This window comes from Ochotona princeps, chromosome 3 (assembly GCF_030435755.1).
Source record: "Ochotona princeps isolate mOchPri1 chromosome 3, mOchPri1.hap1, whole genome shotgun sequence".
Classification (NCBI taxonomy): domain Eukaryota; kingdom Metazoa; phylum Chordata; class Mammalia; order Lagomorpha; family Ochotonidae; genus Ochotona; species Ochotona princeps.
In genome coordinates this window covers 50,465,667-50,484,653 of record NC_080834.1, presented here as the reverse complement: position 1 = coordinate 50,484,653, position 18,987 = coordinate 50,465,667, and the positions used below count along the sequence as shown (strand labels likewise).

The 18,987-nt window shown below is 39.4% G+C and overlaps 1 protein-coding gene and 1 long non-coding RNA gene across 3 annotated transcripts in view; one reads left to right on the top strand and one right to left on the bottom strand.

Annotated features, from left to right (window-relative positions):
- Positions 1 to 18,987, bottom strand: part of SAMSN1 (SAM domain, SH3 domain and nuclear localization signals 1) — a 157,662-nt gene that overhangs the window by 106,317 nt on the left and 32,358 nt on the right. The window contains exons 4-5 of the mRNA XM_058661756.1: positions 16,513 to 16,599; positions 10,400 to 10,470 (exon numbers count right to left, since the gene is read on the bottom strand). Of these exons, the coding sequence (XP_058517739.1) occupies positions 10,400 to 10,470; positions 16,513 to 16,599 (158 nt within the window). The remainder of the gene's footprint in view (positions 1 to 10,399; positions 10,471 to 16,512; positions 16,600 to 18,987) is intronic.
- The window catches only part of LOC105942035 (uncharacterized), a 197,751-nt gene that overhangs the window by 178,613 nt on the left and 151 nt on the right, over positions 1 to 18,987 (top strand). The window contains exon 4 of one of the 2 annotated variants that reach the window (XR_009245162.1): positions 10,270 to 10,436. The exons of the other annotated variant lie outside the window; for it this stretch is intronic. This is a non-coding gene — a long non-coding RNA (uncharacterized LOC105942035). The remainder of the gene's footprint in view (positions 1 to 10,269; positions 10,437 to 18,987) is intronic. 2 annotated transcript variants of the gene reach the window in all.

The following is an 18,987-nucleotide window of genomic DNA, read 5'->3' as shown; positions in this document are numbered from 1 at the left end:
AATCATCCTGTTCCCAAAATATTCATACAAGGATGAGTGCTTTATCAGTGGTTTCATTTACATGTAGATAAACACCTAAAAGATCACATATTTAGGCCTAACTACATATAACCCTGTACATACATATATGTATACATACAGATATACATGTACTAAGATAAATATGCGCATATATGTATATATGACATGAATTTACGCATTAAATTCACTCTAATATACCTCACCAACACCAATCTCAATGTATAGTATAAAATCTAAAATGCTGTTGATGAACAGAGTTTGAATTGGGAAATTGTCTTATGAAGCAGTCTACGTAGTTTTTCACTGTTCTATAATGCTGGTTATATCCTGGACATCCACTTTTGAAACTCTGGAATTTGAACTCAAACCAAATACACATTTGGAATTGAGTGGTCACTTCGGCAGCATACATACACTTGGAATTGGGTATTATTCTGAGTCACCGTGTATGTTTTATTTTGTTTCATTTCTGACCATGTAAACTGAATTGTCAATGTTTACTTTGAGATGTTTAATGGAACTTACTGAGGCAGGAATATTGGTACTTATCCAAAATGTCTATGTTGACATATAATTCATAATGTAATAATATTTGGAACCAATGACCTTATATAATCAGTGAAAGGAAGCCTAATTGTCTCCTTCCATCATATTAGCATGCTTTGAGTAGGGTTCATATTTGAAGCAGATAGCACGCCCTCACCAGACAGCATAGCTGCTGGAGTCTTAATCGTCCTAGCTCCCAGAATTGTAAACAGTATATTTCTGGTTTTTTTTTTTTAAGGACATTTATTTTCATTGAAAAAGATTTACAGAGGGAGAAGAAGAGACAGAACGATCTTTCCTACACTGGTTGACTCCGCAAATGGCCACTGTCAGTTGGAGCTGAGCCTATCTGAAGCCATGAGCCAGAAGCTTTTTCCCAGTCTTCCACATGTGTGCAGGGTCCCAAGGCACTGGGCCATCCTCCACTGCTCTGCTCTCCCAGGCCACAAACATGCAGCTAGATCAAAAGTGGGGCAGCCAGAAAACGAACCAGCACCCATATGGGATGTTTCACTTGGATGTGGGCGGTTAGCTAGCTAAGCCATTGTGCTGCCCCTGTATTTCTGTTATTTATAAATTAATCCAGACTAAAGTATCTTGCTGCAGCAGCCTGACTATAGTTAAGATGAAGAAGATTCCAAATTTTATTCTGAGAGGGGTGTCAATACTGATATTAAAGGGAATTTAGATAAAAGTGTATGTGAATGTAAATTGAACATGTTTTAGGACTAGACTACACTTACTGCTTCATTCAACATTTATAACAATGAGAGGTGTTTGTTACCACATATAGCATTAAGCATCAAGTCCAAAGTCAAGGGTCATGACTCATGCAAAAGTAATACAAAGTTAGCTATTATGAAGTCCAAATCAAGCAAAAGTATCAAGTTCTAGCCCATAGTTATAAACAAGGAACCACAACAAGAAGGTGAAAACTGGTGAGGTAAAGGGAACAGAGCAAAGGCTAACTTACTAAATTTTACTCTGTAACTGGTATTGGTAAAATACTGAGCCCACGCCTGTGGGTTTGCTGCATTTTAATAATGCCACTGAGTGGTGATTGGCACAACTAAAGTTATAAGCATGTGTTTACTAACCAGTTTCTGAATTCATTTTAAAAATTATTGCCAGTAGTCTGAGGAATATCAACAATAATTCCTCTTAACCTTTTAAGGTTATCAAAAGCAAAAATACTCACATTTAATATTGGAATTTGGTATATTTTCTACACTTTGAAAACAAGTAAAAATGCAGAGCTGTTTAAATTATTTTCCTTGGTTTTAAAAGAAAAGTGGATTAGTCATAGTGTCGGTATACAAGTTTGGACATAAATTTGAGAAATTTAATCTGCTTTTAATCTCATTTCACCAGGAGCAAAAGACCTATCCTCCATGTTAATCTGTTCTATGTGCCTTTAATGGCAGTTAATATCACTCTTTAAAATCTGCTACTGAATGTGTTTGCTTATTTTTGACAGGCAGAAAGACAGACAGAAACTCCTTCTGTTGACCCACTTCCAATTGCCTATAACATAGGAACCGAAAATTCAACCCAGGTCCTCCACATGGGTGGCACAGTACTAACCACTTTGGTCATCAACCATTACCACTCTTTTTTTTTTAATTTTTGAATTTTATGGTACAGTTTTGGAGAGACTTGGATCCCCCCCCAAAAAAAATATCCCACTCACCAACTGATTTTCCCCATGTTGCTACAATAGTATAGTCCTTCACAAGGAGTCATGATTCTATCAGTCTGTTATTTAAGTTTGCCCTGACATTGCTGGTACAGACAATGTCAGATAGTCCAGCATCCCATTGTCTACACACTTCCAACAGTTTCACTGGGAGTTCATTTTTGATTTGGAAGCAGGGATGCATAATGCATGATATCCTCACATCTGGATATGGTAGTCTCTATCATTAGTCACTATACATTCCCTTAAATGAAAAACCATTAAACAAAGTCAACAACTGGTATAAATCAGAACAGCAACAAAATTACAGCACCATGGAGTGGAAAAAATGTGCCACTGAATAACCAACGCATGAGTGACAAAAAGAAAACACAAAAGTCTCTTAGATAAATATGGCATCATTTTACCTCTTTTTTTAATTTTATTTTTTAATAATGATAACCTGGTTGATCAGGATGGGAAGGATCAAGGTTTAGGGAAACTTGGGTGAACTCATTACTTCTAAATGTGCTGTTATTTTCTCGTTCCTGGAGGAAGGGGGGAAGCAAAGGGGGTAACAACTCATGACTTTCTACACCTCCCAGTACCCTGCGATGAAAGAACCACCATCTCATATCAGCCCAGAGTCTCAGTGTGGACATATTCTGAGGGTTCTGTCCACGTGGCTTGGATTGTTCTGAAATGCTGAGGATTTCACCGATCCTAGGATGATGTCATCCTCCCATTGTCCATTGACTCCATTCACTGAGATTTTTGCTGTAATTGTTTGTTTGTTTGGGGTAGTTGTCCAGTTCTGTTCTTCTTCTGCTATAGCATCAAATGAGCTGCGATATTCTTTTTTTTTTTTTTTTTTGAAGCTTTTTTTAATTGTATTTTTGACAATCTTTACATAGTTAATTAGGGTAAAAAAAGGTTCAAGGACTATAGGGAAGTGGGTAAGACTATTATTTCCATATTGTTTCCTTCATGTTTAAAGGGGGGTATTAAGGGAGAAGGCCCACCCAATTTCCCACCCACCCCCGGTCCCGGATGTAGGGCATGCTCCAAGGTTCTTGCTCAAGTGGTTTTGATGGTTCACCAATTATGAATTGCTGCCAATCTTGCCACTCCAAGCACGATGAGGTCTTTGAAGAATCCACTGATTGACATAGTCCATCACAGAGTCTCCGTTCGCCCCATATTTCGCTGCCAACATATAGCTCAGATGATTGATTGACCTGTTCTGTCTTCTATCTTTTCTTGCTTAGGGTTCTAAGTCTGGAAGCTCGATTGGGGAGATCTCCAAAGAAACTTTGTCTGAGGTGTTCTCAGACCAGATTCTTGTATGTACTAGCAAGAACAGAGCCCGGCACAGTCCATCGTCCTGATCAGCTGGTGGTTGTGATCGCTGGGCTGGTTCTGTTTTCAGCCCCGACTTCCACTGGAACCAATGGGTACTGCAGTCCAGCCTGGTTCTGCCCAGCACATATTTGGCCCTTGCATAAACCAGTGGGAACTGCAGCCTAGTTGGAGTGACCCACAATAACCCCCATCAGGCCTGCCCCCTGCCCTGGTTTGCCAGTATGTGTAGCAATAGTCCAGTCTGTCCCACACCCCATTCGGCTCTCGTACATGCCAATGGGTATTAAAGCTTTGTTCCATCTAACCAGCTCCACTATGTAGCCCACACACATGCTGTTGTGTATCTGTCTAGCCACCCCAACCCCTGTTCTAGTTTTTGTGCCCTCCCAAGTGGGAGTGGTAACCCAAGAGGGAGGAGCCCACTATTTCCTTCCCAGGCCACTCCCACTCCTGGATTATGCACTCTCCAGGTAGTTCTGAGGTTTGACTTTACCGAATTAGTCCCCAGTGCCAGCTTCTGCCAGCTGATGCTGTGGCTAGGCCCAAACAACCCTCACCAACTCTAATCGTGTTTGCACCACTAGGAATAATCAGCCCAGCCTGGCTTTTCCCTGATCTGGTCCACATGGGGTGCACAGGTGTTGTAGCCCTGCTTAGTCTGGTGTTCCCCCATCCCAGCTCATGCTCTCCAGTGGGAGTAGCTATCCAGCAAGGGCACCACCCCTAATTCCCCTGCTGGCTCTGCCCCCTCCCTTCCTGGTTCTCATGCGTGCTGGTTGGGCGCTGCGGTCACATTCAGTACAGGTAACCTCACCTTGGCATTCTGCATTGTGCGCTAGTTTTGTTGCGACCGAACCTGGCTCGACCCACACTGTTCTGGTGCTTGGATTTGCCAGTGGATGATGAGAACTGATTCAGCCTGGTTTGTCCCCGACCCATGCCAAATGTATGCCAGTGGGTAACTTTCCATGGCCTGTTCTGGGCTGTTTCCTATCATGTTTCTTGCGCTTACCTGCCGGGTCTGTGTCCTGCCAGAGGAGTTGCTCAGGTTCCTCCATCAGAACCTCTCCCAATGCCAGATTTTGTGCATACCAGTGGGTCTATGAGCCAGCCCTATTCAGTTCACCTCCTGTCCTAGCAGGAACAGTGGCTTTTCCTAACTGGTCTTCAACCCAAACTGGTCCTTGATGTTGGATGTTTTAGCCCAGCCATGGCTCGTCTTTACCCACATATGGCTCACACATGGCTCAGTAGGGGTTGAGACCTAGCCTAGTCCATCCCACATCTACCCTGGTCCTCCAGGACGCCAGAGGGTGTTGGAGTCTGACCCGGCTCGATGCATCCAATCCCAGTCCACACTTGTGCCAACGGAGGCTACAACCGTTTCGTGATCAGAACGCAGCCAACATTCCAGGCCATGTGCCCCTTGGTGGGAACTCAACCCAACTAGGGTTGTCCCCTTGAGCTGCAGTATTCTTTTACAACAGGATCTGTGTCCACTGCTCCACCTTTTTCATTACGTAGGACATTTTTTTTCAGTTAAGTCCAAGTACCCAGGCCAGCCATCCCAAGCATCACCAAAACCACCCCTGGGACTCATGAACCCGACATTCACCTAGTAGGCAGGCCTCCAGACCTGGGTCAGGTGATTCAAACCCCACAGAATCTCCCACACCTGGGGTTCACGAACCTGACACCCACCTAGAAGGTGAGTCCCAGGATCTGGACCAAGCAACCCAAACCCTACCAGTTCCCCTTTCCCTGGGATCATGGAATACAACTACTACCAAACAGGTAGGCCCCAGGAGCTGAGCCAAGCTACCTCAGCCCTGTCAGATCACCCATCCCTAGGACTCACTTACCCAGCCTCCACTGGGCCCAAGTTGGCATGTCTCACCTCACCCAGCGTTCGCAATCTGATTATACAGCCTGGCCTATTCTAACCATTACCTCTTATCGTGTACGACCTCACGAAATTAGAACAGAATTGATACTTAAGCCTACGCACTTTAATATGAGAATGTTAGTGTCTCAACTGGCATCCCATTCACTACAAAAAAGGTCTGCCACAAAACCTTCTGTTGTTGAAGAGAGGTGATTAGACACTTATTTTACCTAAAACATACAGCCACATATTCTTTCTGTTTGTAAAATGAGTTGTAATCATAGCACCGTGATTATGGCATGATGTATTAAGCCACTGCCTGAACCATCAACAATTCACACTGTCAATGGTATAAGCTCCCTGTTAATGCACTTGGCAAGGTAGCAGAAGATGATCCAATTGTTTGCATCCCTGCACCCATATCAAAGACCCAGAGGGAGTTCTAGGTTCCTGGCTTCGTCCTGGCCCAGTTCCCTGTCTCTGAAATAAATAAACCTTAAACAAACAATTTGAGTTGTAATCCTGCTCTTGGAAAGCACTACCATCTAGATCTGCATATTATTAGTAGTTCTGTTAATGGTGTTAAAATATGTTTACAAATTCTTATACTTTTCTCCAAAAGAGGTGCATTTACAATGTCCATTCTAATGAGTGGAATTCAATTACTGGTGGCAGATAAAATGAACAAGAAGGAACTTTTGGTGTTTGCCTTCTGGTATGAGTTCTTGAAAGATGTCAGTTTCTCTCCCAGCTCTGAATCTTGGATCACTTACTCATTTGGGGAAAACCAAAGGCTGTATAATGAGGAGACCCAAATAGTTTCATGGCAAGGGCTAGTGCCCATGCTCAACCTCCAGCAAGGAATCGACATTTCCTGTCTGCAGTTATGAGGTTGCAAAGAGATTCTCAGCCTCATTTAAGCCTTCAGTTGACCTCTTGATCAGATCACATGAAACTGAAAAGATACCCAGACATAGGACTACCAAACCCCTGACCTACTGAAACTGTGAGATAATGAATTTCAGTTTTTCAAGCCCTAAATTGGGGGTGGGAGCATTTTACTATGCATCAATAGGTACTTTATACAATTGTTAAGTTATATAATGGAAAATAAAGGCCTTGAAATAAGAAACATATATCAATACACAATACTGGGGCCAGTGTTCCAGTTTAATGGGTTAAAGTCACTGCCTGCGATGTAGGCATACCATATGGGCACCAGTTCATATCCAGTGGTTCCACTTCTGTTTCAGCCCCTGTAATAACAGCCTGGAAAAAGTAGATGGCCGGCATGTTTATGGTCCAACTCCCCACAACAGAGACTTGGATGAAGCTACTGGCTTTGACCTAGCCTGTCACTAATCATCAAAGCCATGAAGGAAATGAACCAGAGGATAGAAGGCCTTTCTGTGCCTCCCTCTCTCTAACTCTGATCTTCAAAATAAACCTTAAAACAGAGAGAACGTATACTCTCTCAGTTCATGGTTAAAAAAAAATACACAATAACTTACTTCGTGGCAATGTTATCAAACCCTACTTGAGCTATCCTTGAGTTGATTCTTACAGGTTTTCTTTGAATAATCAGTCACTTTTAGCTCTTCTTTTTTTTCTGCCTGATGCATTGTTCATACCTCTCTTCAGAGCCATCTCAGATTTGTCTGATGAAACCTGGTGTGGGGTATGCCTTTCCTGCTTGTTAGCGGGATCGTGGTTACAGCCTCAAGTGACCCAGGGTCATGACCTCAGTTAAGTTCATAAAAAAGCAGTACTACTTCTTTTCATGCTACACACCATTGCCCAACAATGGAGTGCTGCACTGAATGCACTTCTTAGTCTGTGTGTAGCAAACTGTTCCTACATATGTAGTTATAATTAAGTCATTAACAACCCTTTTCTGTGATAAAGGAGCTCAGGGAGAAAATGTTTTGTTTCAGTCCTGAGTAGGGTTGCTTGACAGTGCTCAATATCACAGCACTGAACAGAATAAATGTGATCTGATTTTTTTTTCTGTCATGAATATGAATGCTCTTCTGAAGGCTGAATATAGCTGAAGAATTTATGTGAGAAATGAGGCATACAACATTTTTGAAAATGCATTAGCCTAAAGTTCATATTCTTGCATACATTAGATCTTTTTCAACAACCTACAAAAGATTTGAGCCATCAACAGAATGATTCCATAGAAGAATAAACACGAACAGAAATACTAAAATAAGGTCTGGGAGTCAGGTTTCAACAAGATAGTCTTGCTAATTGGTGCAATGGTCAGAGAACTAATCTAGTTGCTTCATTCCAAAGCCTCTCCAGCAGAACTACTTCTGCACTCCTGGTTCTCCACCAGGTTCATTCCAGGCCATGTTGTAGAAAGAAGTGGGGAGCCAAGTCAGCTCTGAAGAAATCATTCTGTGAACATCTCGACCACTTGCCACCTGGCTGCTCCAACATAACATAAATGAAGCCAGGAGGTTCTTCCTGGTTTCCCACCTGGGTGCAAGGTCCCATGGCTTTGGGAAATCCTCTACTGTCCTCCAGACCAGAAGCAGGGAGCTGGATTGGAAGTGGAGCAGCCAGGACATATACCAGTACCCATATGTGATCCCAGTATGTACAAGATAAGGATTTAGACACTAACCCATCATGCTGGGGCCTAAAGTTGGAGTTTTAATAAACACTCCAAGTCTGATATAGATACTTTCTAGACTTTCTGGACAAACACCATTCTGATAGCCATTTGCTCAGAAAGGAGATGTAAAGAGGCATGGCAAATGCATTTGCCTGTGAGCCCACCCACAGGCTATTCTCCTGCCCACCAGATCTGCTTCTCCATCCAAGAATACGTCCCTTCATTCCCTGTATCTCAGTCATAGGATTAATAAACTAATACATTATGCAATACTCTTTACTAAAGCAATGTATTCTATCTGATAGGTAAATGTTTCTCAAATAAATTAATTTGGAAGCCTGTCATGAGTAAGAAAAGAGTTATCCCTACTGCTAAATGAGGACCTTCAAATAACTCCTCCATTCTGTCACTGGATGTGAATCCACTGGTCCTCATTGACAAGCTGCACTGCAGACTGGAACAGTAACCATTGAGCAACACCATTTCTTGGCCAATGAAACCTCTAGATGGAGTGGTATAAGAGATAAGATGGACCACTTATCCTTTTCTTGTAAGAATTAACAGCATTATTTTCTTCTTTCTAAGAAAAAGTTCTATTTCCCTACTAAAAACCTAAACAAAGATTTCTCTTGACACAAGTCATGTCTGGGGAGCTCTTCTGTCGACCAGCTATGACTTGACCTTGGCTATCAGATAATGTTTCACTTACATATTATATCTGATGCTTCATCTGTGTTGAGGAAAATGACACTGCCTGCTTTGGAAGAATTTGCCAGCTGTGCTTGTGAAAGTGTCATGAAGCACTTGCCAAGAGCAAGATGAGGAGGACCACAACAACTGAAGCTTTTTCAGCTTTTTCTAAATGCCAGCCGTGGAGATACATGATTTAACGTAGTATCCCAGTTAATTCTCAAGACAGCCCTGAGACACCGGTCCTTTGCAGACCAGTTTTATATGTGATGGAAACTGAGGCAGACAGTATTGATTTAAATTTAAATGTCTCAGATCAGAGTTATCATTAGCCACGTAAAGGTGGAACCGCCGCACTGCAGGGAGAACTCACTGGAAACCAGATGCTCAGACAACATGTTAGAGCATGTTGGAGCGACTTGGGAGAAGAAATCATACCATTCTTGAGCCATCAAAGCAGCCAGCAGAAACCATGACTGACTGGAGTGAGGGTCTACTTCTGCCCCTCTGGAGGGCCTGCCACAGGCCAGGCTTGGGAAGCAGGCTGCATCCAAAGATGCTTCCTTCGCCAACCAAGTCTTCTTCATTTGCATGATACATTACCTCTGCCTAGTGCTAACAAACAAAGGTCAGCTCACATTTTTCTCATTAAGCCATGAAAATGATTGCAGAGACCTAGATAGCCAGTAGAAAAAGAGCAAATATCAGTCTCATGCTTGATTTTGTTCCACTGACTCATACATATCCCCTTTCCTTGCTAGAGAATAAAAAGCAACTATTTTTCTGTTGGCTGATGTCAGGTCATTCTTGCCCTAGCGAAAACTCCTGGGTTAATTAGTGCAATACTTAAAGAGGCAAGTCACAAATATAAAATGTAGTTACAGGTCAAATATAAAATGTAGTTATAGGTCAAATGTAAAAACATAAGGTATGGGCCCGACATGGTAGCCTAGCAGCTAAAGTCCTCTCCTTGAATGCACCAGGATCCCATATAGGTGCCAGTTTTAATCCCGGCAACCCTTCTTCCCATCCAGCTCCCTGCTTGTTGCCTGGGAGGGCAGTCGAGGATGGCCCAGAGCCTTGGAACGCTGCTCCCGTGTGGGAGAACTGGAAGAGGCTCCTGGCTCTTGGCTTCGGATTGGCTCAGCTCCGGCCATGGCACCTACTTGGGGAGTGAATCAGCAGATGGAAGATCTTCCTCTCTGTCTCTCCAACTCTGTATATCTGACCTTCCAATAAAAATAAATAAATCTTAAAAAAAAAACATAAGGCACATGCTCCACACTGCAGACTGCCAGATAGTTCTAAGCAGCTAGCGTAGGTTTTGTCAGAGAACATTCTGATGTATTCGTTTAAAGGATTCAGAATGACCTACTAAAAGTCTCTAGATCATGATGTGAGGTTTTGCATACTCAAAATGATTACCTTAGGTCGTCTTGATTTTTGCATTTATATCCCGATTCACAGAGACATTACATATCAATTATAATACAACCTAGAGTAACTTACTACAAAACAGCTACAAAGCAAGCCAAACATCCCACACTGTAATTGGAGCATTTCAGAGTTCAATAACAAGACTGATTATTCACATTACCTGGTTAGAGACTCCATGTATTGGATTTCCTTGAAGGGTATGTATGTTATTATTCATAACTTCATTGATATCTATAAAGAGAGAAAAATTATAGAATTTAAGAACATTAGGTAGAATGTGATGTTTATTTCCAATAGTTGAACTAGTTTATTAAGGCATTATGTTGGCCAGATAACAAATATCTGTTTCCTTAAGGCTATTTTTTAGTACAAAAATACATTAACATAAAGTAGATACGTAACAAAGTAAAAACCAAGAATGCCACCGGCCAGCCATGCATCTGAGCAAATCATGAACTCTTGTTGGGACTCAGTTGCTCTCTGGATAATAAATAATAACGTTCTGGCTTAAAAACCACTTTTAACTGAAAAGTGCTGATTTTATGTGGTTATCACCTCATCTGTTTTTGTTAAACTAAGTTTCCTACCCCTGGCATTTTGAGCTTCATTAGCTTAGGTCTCCTCAACATGAATTATTTATGTCAAAATGGTTCTATGCATGCTTTAGTGACAGCCTTGGAATGTGGCATCCTTTTGCTTGCAGCTAAATGAAACCTTTTCAAAAGTAGCAGCAGTTCCCTTTCAGTCCCTGTAGAAAGGGCTTCATTTATTTCGATCTGAAATATGCATGGTATTGAATGAGGACAAGACTTCATGGGTCACTGAATCCCCAGATGTTTTTTTCCCAGGTGAAGATCCTGAGATACACAAAAATGCAAGCGCATGACTGTTCTCTTGTTCTTTATTGCTTTATTCGTGCAATAATTCCTTCAGTTTTCTGCTCTTCCTTATTGGCATGCTCTAGAAGGAAAAAAAGGAACAGAGAATGTCTACCTTCAATTCATAGTGATAAGAACTTGGGAAGGTTGATCACAGCAGCCCATCAGAATGTACATGGAGTACTTTGTGGATCTCAAGCATTGGTGTAAAATGCACCATCCAGCGTGAAGAACTGAGACTTCTCTGCCTCTCAAATGCAGATGCAGAAGAAAAAAATGAGGTGGAATTAAAAAAAGAAAAAAACTTGAGTTCTAATCAGCTTTTGAGCAGCTCTACGGGTGATCTGATCATATGAATTTGAAGCAGGCACTGCAGTCTTCGAACTTCCCTGAATAGTCGGAGGACCCCAAGATTCATATTCACAAAGCACTAGATTCTATGTGTTTTCAGCATTCAATTCAGAAAGGTTTTCTGGAAATTTAAAGGTGCTGCAGGAAGGTCATGAGAAATGAAAATGATGTAAGTTTATTTTAATGCTTAGAAATTGAGGGTCATACATAGTTTTTCATAGTGTGTGTTTTCCAAGAAGTTTTTGAAGGCCCTCTACACTACATGATTTTACATAATTTTACAGCAAAATAAATGTATCTTATAATTTCACTTTCACAAGCTTTTTGAAGTCACCTTGTGTAAGAGGCACCCACTGCAGCATGCAACCTTTGCTCTAGCATGCATGCAGTGGGGCTGAGAGCATTTCCCTCATCAAAAGTGGACACTCAGGTATGATAGGACTCCCCTCCACACATGCCAAAAATAGGTCAGTGTAGTTGGAGAAATGCATTTTAATTAAATTGGTCATTTTTTTTCTTTTTAAGATTTATTTATTTATTTATTATTACAAAGTCAGATGTATAGAGAGGAGGAGAGACAGAGAGGAAGATCTTCCATCCAATGATTCACTCCCCAAGTGAGCCGCAACGGCCAGTGCTATGCCTATCCGAAGCCGGGAACCAGGAACTTCTTCCAGGTCTCCCACGCGGGTGCAGGGTCCCATGGCTTTGGGCCGTCCTCGATTGCTTTCCCAGGCCGCAAGCAGGGAGCTGGATGGGAAGTGGAGCTGCCGGGATTAGAACCGGCGCCCATATGGGATCCCGGCGTGTTCAAGGTGAGGACTTTAGCTGCTAGGCCACGCCGCCAGGCCCTAAATTGGTCATTCTTAAAAATCATCTAGATTCATATATTTGTGACTTTGGACATCTTCCATCTTGAAATAAGGGTGTTCAATGTCAGACCAATCTAAAAAAGGAATCACTGATGTCTAGAACAATTATGGCAGGATATTTATGTGCCTACTACCACAAAGACTGCCTAATACATGCCACTGACAAAAGTTCCGGATGAAAAGGAAGTTTCAAAGCACCGTTGGAGTGGTGGGCCCAGGGATTCTTCTGAGAATGAGTCTCATCGATACCTTACATAAGGAGGATTTATTTCAAGTGTACTTTTTCTTCAGTGTGGGTGGAGTTAATACTCTTTCTATTACTAATCAGAATCCAGACTTGTCCTGCCCCCACGCTGTTAATTTTTACATATGCTAATTTTTTTCTTGAACTGTTTTGTGATGTAGACTGTCACAGGAACACTGGCTGAAAAAAACCTCTAAATTCCCCAATAGTTTTAGTTCCTTTATTCTCACAACTTGTGGTATAAACTGTGAAAACTCTGTTCTTGAAACTATTTTTATCTAAAACTTGATTTGGGGTAGACACTACATATTTCAGAAGTTTCATGTTAGTTTTCTTTTGAAATAAATGTAAAGATTTTAAAATTTAGCTTACAAAGGAAGAGTCTGAAGAGTTTCTCTATAATGTTGAAAATACAATGAACATAAATTGCAGATCAATTTCTCTAGATATTTAGCCAATCTTATAGTTCTAATTCCTCATTACTCAACTTTTCTTACCTTTATTTTATGGATGCAATGTTTTAATAACAATATATGCATATATATTGTTATTTTTCTGTTATAATGTTTAAGTTACTTTATATAAAGTGAACAAAATCCATTTACTTAGTATGCACAAATTTAGGAACGTAATGATACCTCTCATGCTACCTTTCTTCCTGCCTGTATTTCCAGCCTCCTTTTATTATTTTTTGTTTAGTTTTTATAATTATACGGTTTCAGTTTATTACAGAATCATAACCTTAAATGTTCTCCAGCTAAAGAATTCAACAAATAGCAGTTTAAAAACAAACAAAAATACTATTCCTCAAGAGTATAGAAAAGGGCTATGCAATAATCAAATAGTCTTCAGAAAGATTTATTTATTTTTATTGGAAAGGCAGATCAGAGTTATGGAGAAAAGGAAAGACAGAAAATTCTTCCATCTGAGAGTTCATTTCTGAAATGGCCCCAGCAGTCAGAGCTGAGCTGAGCCAAACACTACAGCTCAGAGCATCTTCCAGGATTTTCACGTGGGTCGCAAGGCTTCGGACAATCCTCCACTGCTCTCCCAGGCCGTGAGCAGGGAGCTTGTTGGGAAATAGAGCAGTTGGGATATAAACTGGCATCCATATGGGATGCTGGGCTGGCAGGTGAAGGATTTATCAGTTCAGTCATTGTGCCGATCCCACAATAATGAAATCTTAAAAGATCAATTTTGCTCATATAGATTACAATTTTGTATTTTGTGTATTAGTTATCACAAATCAGGGAAAACATTATATTATGTCATTTGGGGGACTGGCATAGTTCACTAAGCATTATGATTTCCATTTTGTTGCAAAAGATAGGATTCCATTCTTTTTATGGCTCAGTAGTATTTCAGAGAGTAGACATACACATTTTCTTTATATTTAACATATGATCCATCCATCCAACTCCTGGAACTTCACCCGAATGCAATGAAATCAGCATATGAGAGAGTTATATGTACCCCAAACTTATAGCATTGCATCTCCCAATACCAAATGTATGGAATTAACAACAATGGCAAACAATTGGTAATTTTTCTTTTTCTTAAAAGAAGGAGCTGGACTAAGAAAACTAAATTATTTAGGCTTTTAAGACCCAATCTATTGTAACGATTTTTTTCTTAACCTATATAACCATCCATAGTCATCTTGTTAATCTACGTGAAAATCTTTACAAATTAAAATATCAGCCATAAAGCATCAGGTAAATGTAGTCTCCGGAAGTTTTTCATCAGGTTCCTAGCATTTAGCATTTAAATGCTATTAGTTTATTTATTTTTTTTGACACTTTTTTTATTGATTACACTACATTATGTGACACAGTTTTATAGGCACTGGTATTCCCCCCACCCCTTCTTAAAACCACCCCCCATGGTGGATTCCTCCACCCTGTTGCATTACCACAGTTCAAATTCAGTTGATAAATGCTATTAGTTTAATGTTAATGATGTAGAAACACTACTTTTGCATTGAAATTTGTAACATATTTTCTTGGGAATTGATGCCATGCCTACAACTTATTCCTAAATATTTTTATTATTATTGAGGTTGTCTTTGTAATTTCATCATCAGCATTCAAGAATATCATGAGCTGTAGATGATAGCACTGTTACACGTCTCCCATCTTCAGCTCAGGGAGATTCCCAGATTGCTTGCCTATCCCGAGGCAGCAACAACTGAAAAGCAGCACTGAAAAATGAGAGAAATATTATGGGTTGATAAGTAGGGCACTAATTGCTTAGAAATATTCTGGGCCTTCCAAATGAAGACACTACACCCATTAAATTTGAGCCCACAACTTGTAGTGCTCCCGCCCTCTCTGAACGTCTCCCTGTAATTTACATTGGCACTAATAGCCTTGGTCTCAGGCCATCATCTTTTTCCAGCATGACATTAATCCCTAGGGAATGTCCTGTGAATCAACTGCTGCTGCTAAAATGTCAGCTGAACTCCTTGAACATAAACATACACACAGACACACAAGCAGACAGCGAACGTACCTAGTCATGCAATAAGTTGAGAAATATTCTGTGAGATCTATTTTTTTGTTGTCATTCTCTGACAAACAACGCATCCTCAATCAGAAACATTTCACTTAAGGTCAAGATAATTCTAAATGGTTGTTTTGTATTTTGTTTGTTTGAATTTAGGCAGGTAATCCTGTTAAACTCCAGCTGACAAACATTTCACAGAAATGCAGTTTTAGAAAACAAAAACTTAGGGAGGTTTATGGAAAAATTTATGATCAAAAATGATCTCTACTACAGTTACGCATTCCTTATTCACAGATCAAAATGTGATAGTATAGCATATGGCACATGCTCATCAGAGGGCTTGGTGAATGAACAGAATGAGTGGATGTTTAATCAAAATGGCCAATGGTCAGTTGATGACACAGCATGCAGATGAACGCAGCTGATGCTCATTTGAGAAGGCAGAGTTGAACTAAAACTTAACAGATTTAAAACTTTCCATTTAACTAAAAGAAAATGTCTCAAATAAGCCTGAAGCATTTTAATCATTACAGACAAAAAATTACTAATTCTTAATTAAATTAACAAGAATTATGAACATATAAAATCATACTTCAAAGGAAAATTTTATCTCCACAATTAACTGCAAAAATAAGGGCTCTGTGAAAATAAACAATGCAAATTTTGAATAAAATGTGTAATTACATTTTAAAAATTTAGCTATGATAAGGGGTTGGAATTTCCTCTGTCCAAAAATATAAAAACATATATTTTTAACACAAACATTAATGACCAACAACTCCTAAACTCTCAATAGTTAATATCATTAATAACTTCTTCTCCCAAGACTCATGTAAAGAAACACCAACCAAATCAATTTTTTTCAAAACTGTTGTCATCTCTGAATCTTTAGAGCTTTCTGTTTTATTTATTAGCTTCCCAAAGTTATTTTAATTATGAATTCATTTATTATTAATGAATTTTTAAAGCTAGACTACTAATTTGTTCTTAGAAATTTCTGAATTATAAAATACTGTAATTTTGAATTAATAATCAAGATAATTTTTCCTAAATTGCTTTAGCAAATCAAAATATAAATACTTAATCTGTTGATGTTATATTTCCAGAGAATTTCTATTTGCTTATTTTTATGCATTTAAAATCCTGTTAGTCATTAAAGACATTCAAAAATTATTTGCAGTTGATCACTTTCTGCTTCCACAGGTAACTCAATTAGACCTCATTTCCTTTTCATATGTATATGTGTGTATTTATGTTTGCTTTTTTACAGTGTATTCCATCCTCTCTTATTTTCTTATTTTCCTTTCTAGGCAGACCACACTGCCCTGCTTATTTTAATGGTGAAAGATGTAAATTTTTCTTATCTGCCCTTTAAATTACTTTGAGAAAATGCCAAGTAAGCTAAACTAAATTTAGCAATTACCTTTTAGCTGACAGGGTCTTTTGATGTCGGAGTCATTTTCAGGCTTGCTGGGTTTCTGCCAGGTTGTGTCATTCACAGTTTTCCCTTCTGAAGGCATGCAGAGGATTGGTTAGCAGAATTCACAGCAACATCTATTCCGCAAATGTTAGAAATTTCAAATAGAAACAGTTCAGCACATGACTGTATCTTAGTGATGTAAGAGAGCGCTGTGGCCTAGTCCGGGATGTTCTGGTTCCTGATGATCATCCCTAATGTCTCAAGGGCTCCCCAATCACCCCCAGGAATGACATGTGCATCTGTGTATAAATGGTACAAGTGTGGAATTGTTTTGGAGTTTTTTTTATTTGTTTGTTTTTAAAGTTTGAGGAGTGTCGGGTTTTAATTTTTTTAAGCTTTATTTTATTTTTATTGCAAAGTTAGATATACAGAAAGGAAACAGAGGGAAAGATCTTCCATCTGCTGATTTAATCCCCAAGTGGCAGCAAAGGCTGGAGCTGAGCCAAGCCCAAGCCAGGAGTCCAGAGACTCCTCCAGGTCTCCCACGTGGGTACAGGGTCCCAAGGCTTTGGGACATCCTCAACTGCTTTCCCAGGCCACAGGCAGGGAGCTGGATGGGAAGTGGGGCCATCGGGATTAGAATCGGTGCCCATATGGGATTCCGACATGTGCAAGGTGAGAACTTTAACTGCTAGGCTACCACGTCGGGCACAGAACTGTTTTTCATCGGGTAGGCTTACACTGTTCTTTAGGACGTTTATTGAACTCATTATCTTTTACTTTCATGCCTAAGTTAGAATATTCCCATCTTTCCCACTTTAATAGTTTTTAAGGCAATTTTAGAGGGAATGTTGAACTGTGGTAGCTCCAAGAAACTATAAGATCCTTGAATGAAAGGACCCTAATTTGCTTAGTCTTGTCTTCTCAACACCTAAATTAGGATCTGCACATGTGAAGAAATGAGTTGTATCAAGTGAAAATTGCAAATCTTTCTCAATCTACTTACCAAGAATCACGTTATACTTCATGGAATGATAAAGCCAATTAAATACAATGTACACAAGCATATCATGGAGAGAGGTTCAAATTTTTATATCATGCTTAAAATCACCATTCAATCTCATGCTCTGATTATAAAAATGCAGTTAGTTTTCAAAAATCATTAATATCCTTAATGATACATGCAGAAATGGAAAATACTGCCATTAGAAAGGATACAGATCAAAACAAAAATTTCTCCCTACTTTGCTTGGTTTAAAAAGATGTGTTGTTTAAAAAAATATCAAGGCTGGCATTCAAAACAGTTAATATTTAGGGTTTTCAGGACCCTGAATGAAGAGAGGGGAGTCAGCCCCTGGAGATGCCATTGTTGAACGAATGTCAACCTGGTTTAAACCCAATATCCTTAGAAGATATACTCATTGTGCATTACAACCTTGGCCATAATGCAGGTTTTAGATATTACTTGGAAACTGATTTTGAAAAGAGAGGAAAATGAGCTCTGCTAAGAAAAGGAGAAAGCCTACCATAAATTTGATCAATGAAGAAAACAATGAATTATTGATTGTGTAATCCGAAAGTTTTCCAATCGTGAATGTTTAAAATTCCTAACTCCGTATGTTCTTTAAAAGGAGAGAGATAATTCACTTACTTTCTAAATGTTATCAATAGAATTAAGATGATCCTTCATTACTAAATTATGAATCAAATTAATTGCTTTTATTTTTACTATTGATGTTATATTCCAGAAACTAAAGAAAAAAATCTAAACACTACTAGGGTCTTTTATAATAAACCCATGTTCTGCTTCTTTTTTCTTGATGTCCAAATTCGTAGATCTGAAAAGAATTCTAAAAAGCTACATTGACCATTTAGCAGTTACGCTAAATAAGGAAAGCTAGAATATAGTTAATCAATATACCACCAAAACTATTATTTTTAAATATAAGAAGAAATTATTTTAAACAAAGCAGTAATTTGTCTGTAGTATTTCAAATTAAAATTAAAATGGAATAGCATAACCATGTCAAATTAAAATCAAAATGAATCACATTTCCTTTTAAAATTTCTCTATAGAATTCAAACACAACTGAATAGAACATTTATTAATTACCATTGCTGAATAGTGGTAGCAAAAGAAAATAACTTTTTTTATAAGATGTATTTATTTATTTGAAAGACAGTGGCAGGGAGAGTGGAGGGGCAGAGGAAGGCAGACTACATCATGCTTAAACACTTGCGTTAGCCAAGGCAAGACCAGGATGAAGCAAAGTGCCAGGCACTTCATCTGGGTCTCCTCCATGGCAGTCTGCAGGTCCCCAGGTATACCAGCAGGAAGCTGGATCAGTGAGAAGCAGAGTAACTGGGGCCTGAATCAGGTGCTCTAATGTGCAATGAAACCATCTCAAGTAGCAGCTGAACACCATGTCCCAGAAAAGAGCTTTTATGAAACAATACATTTATTCAATTAATCTTAGG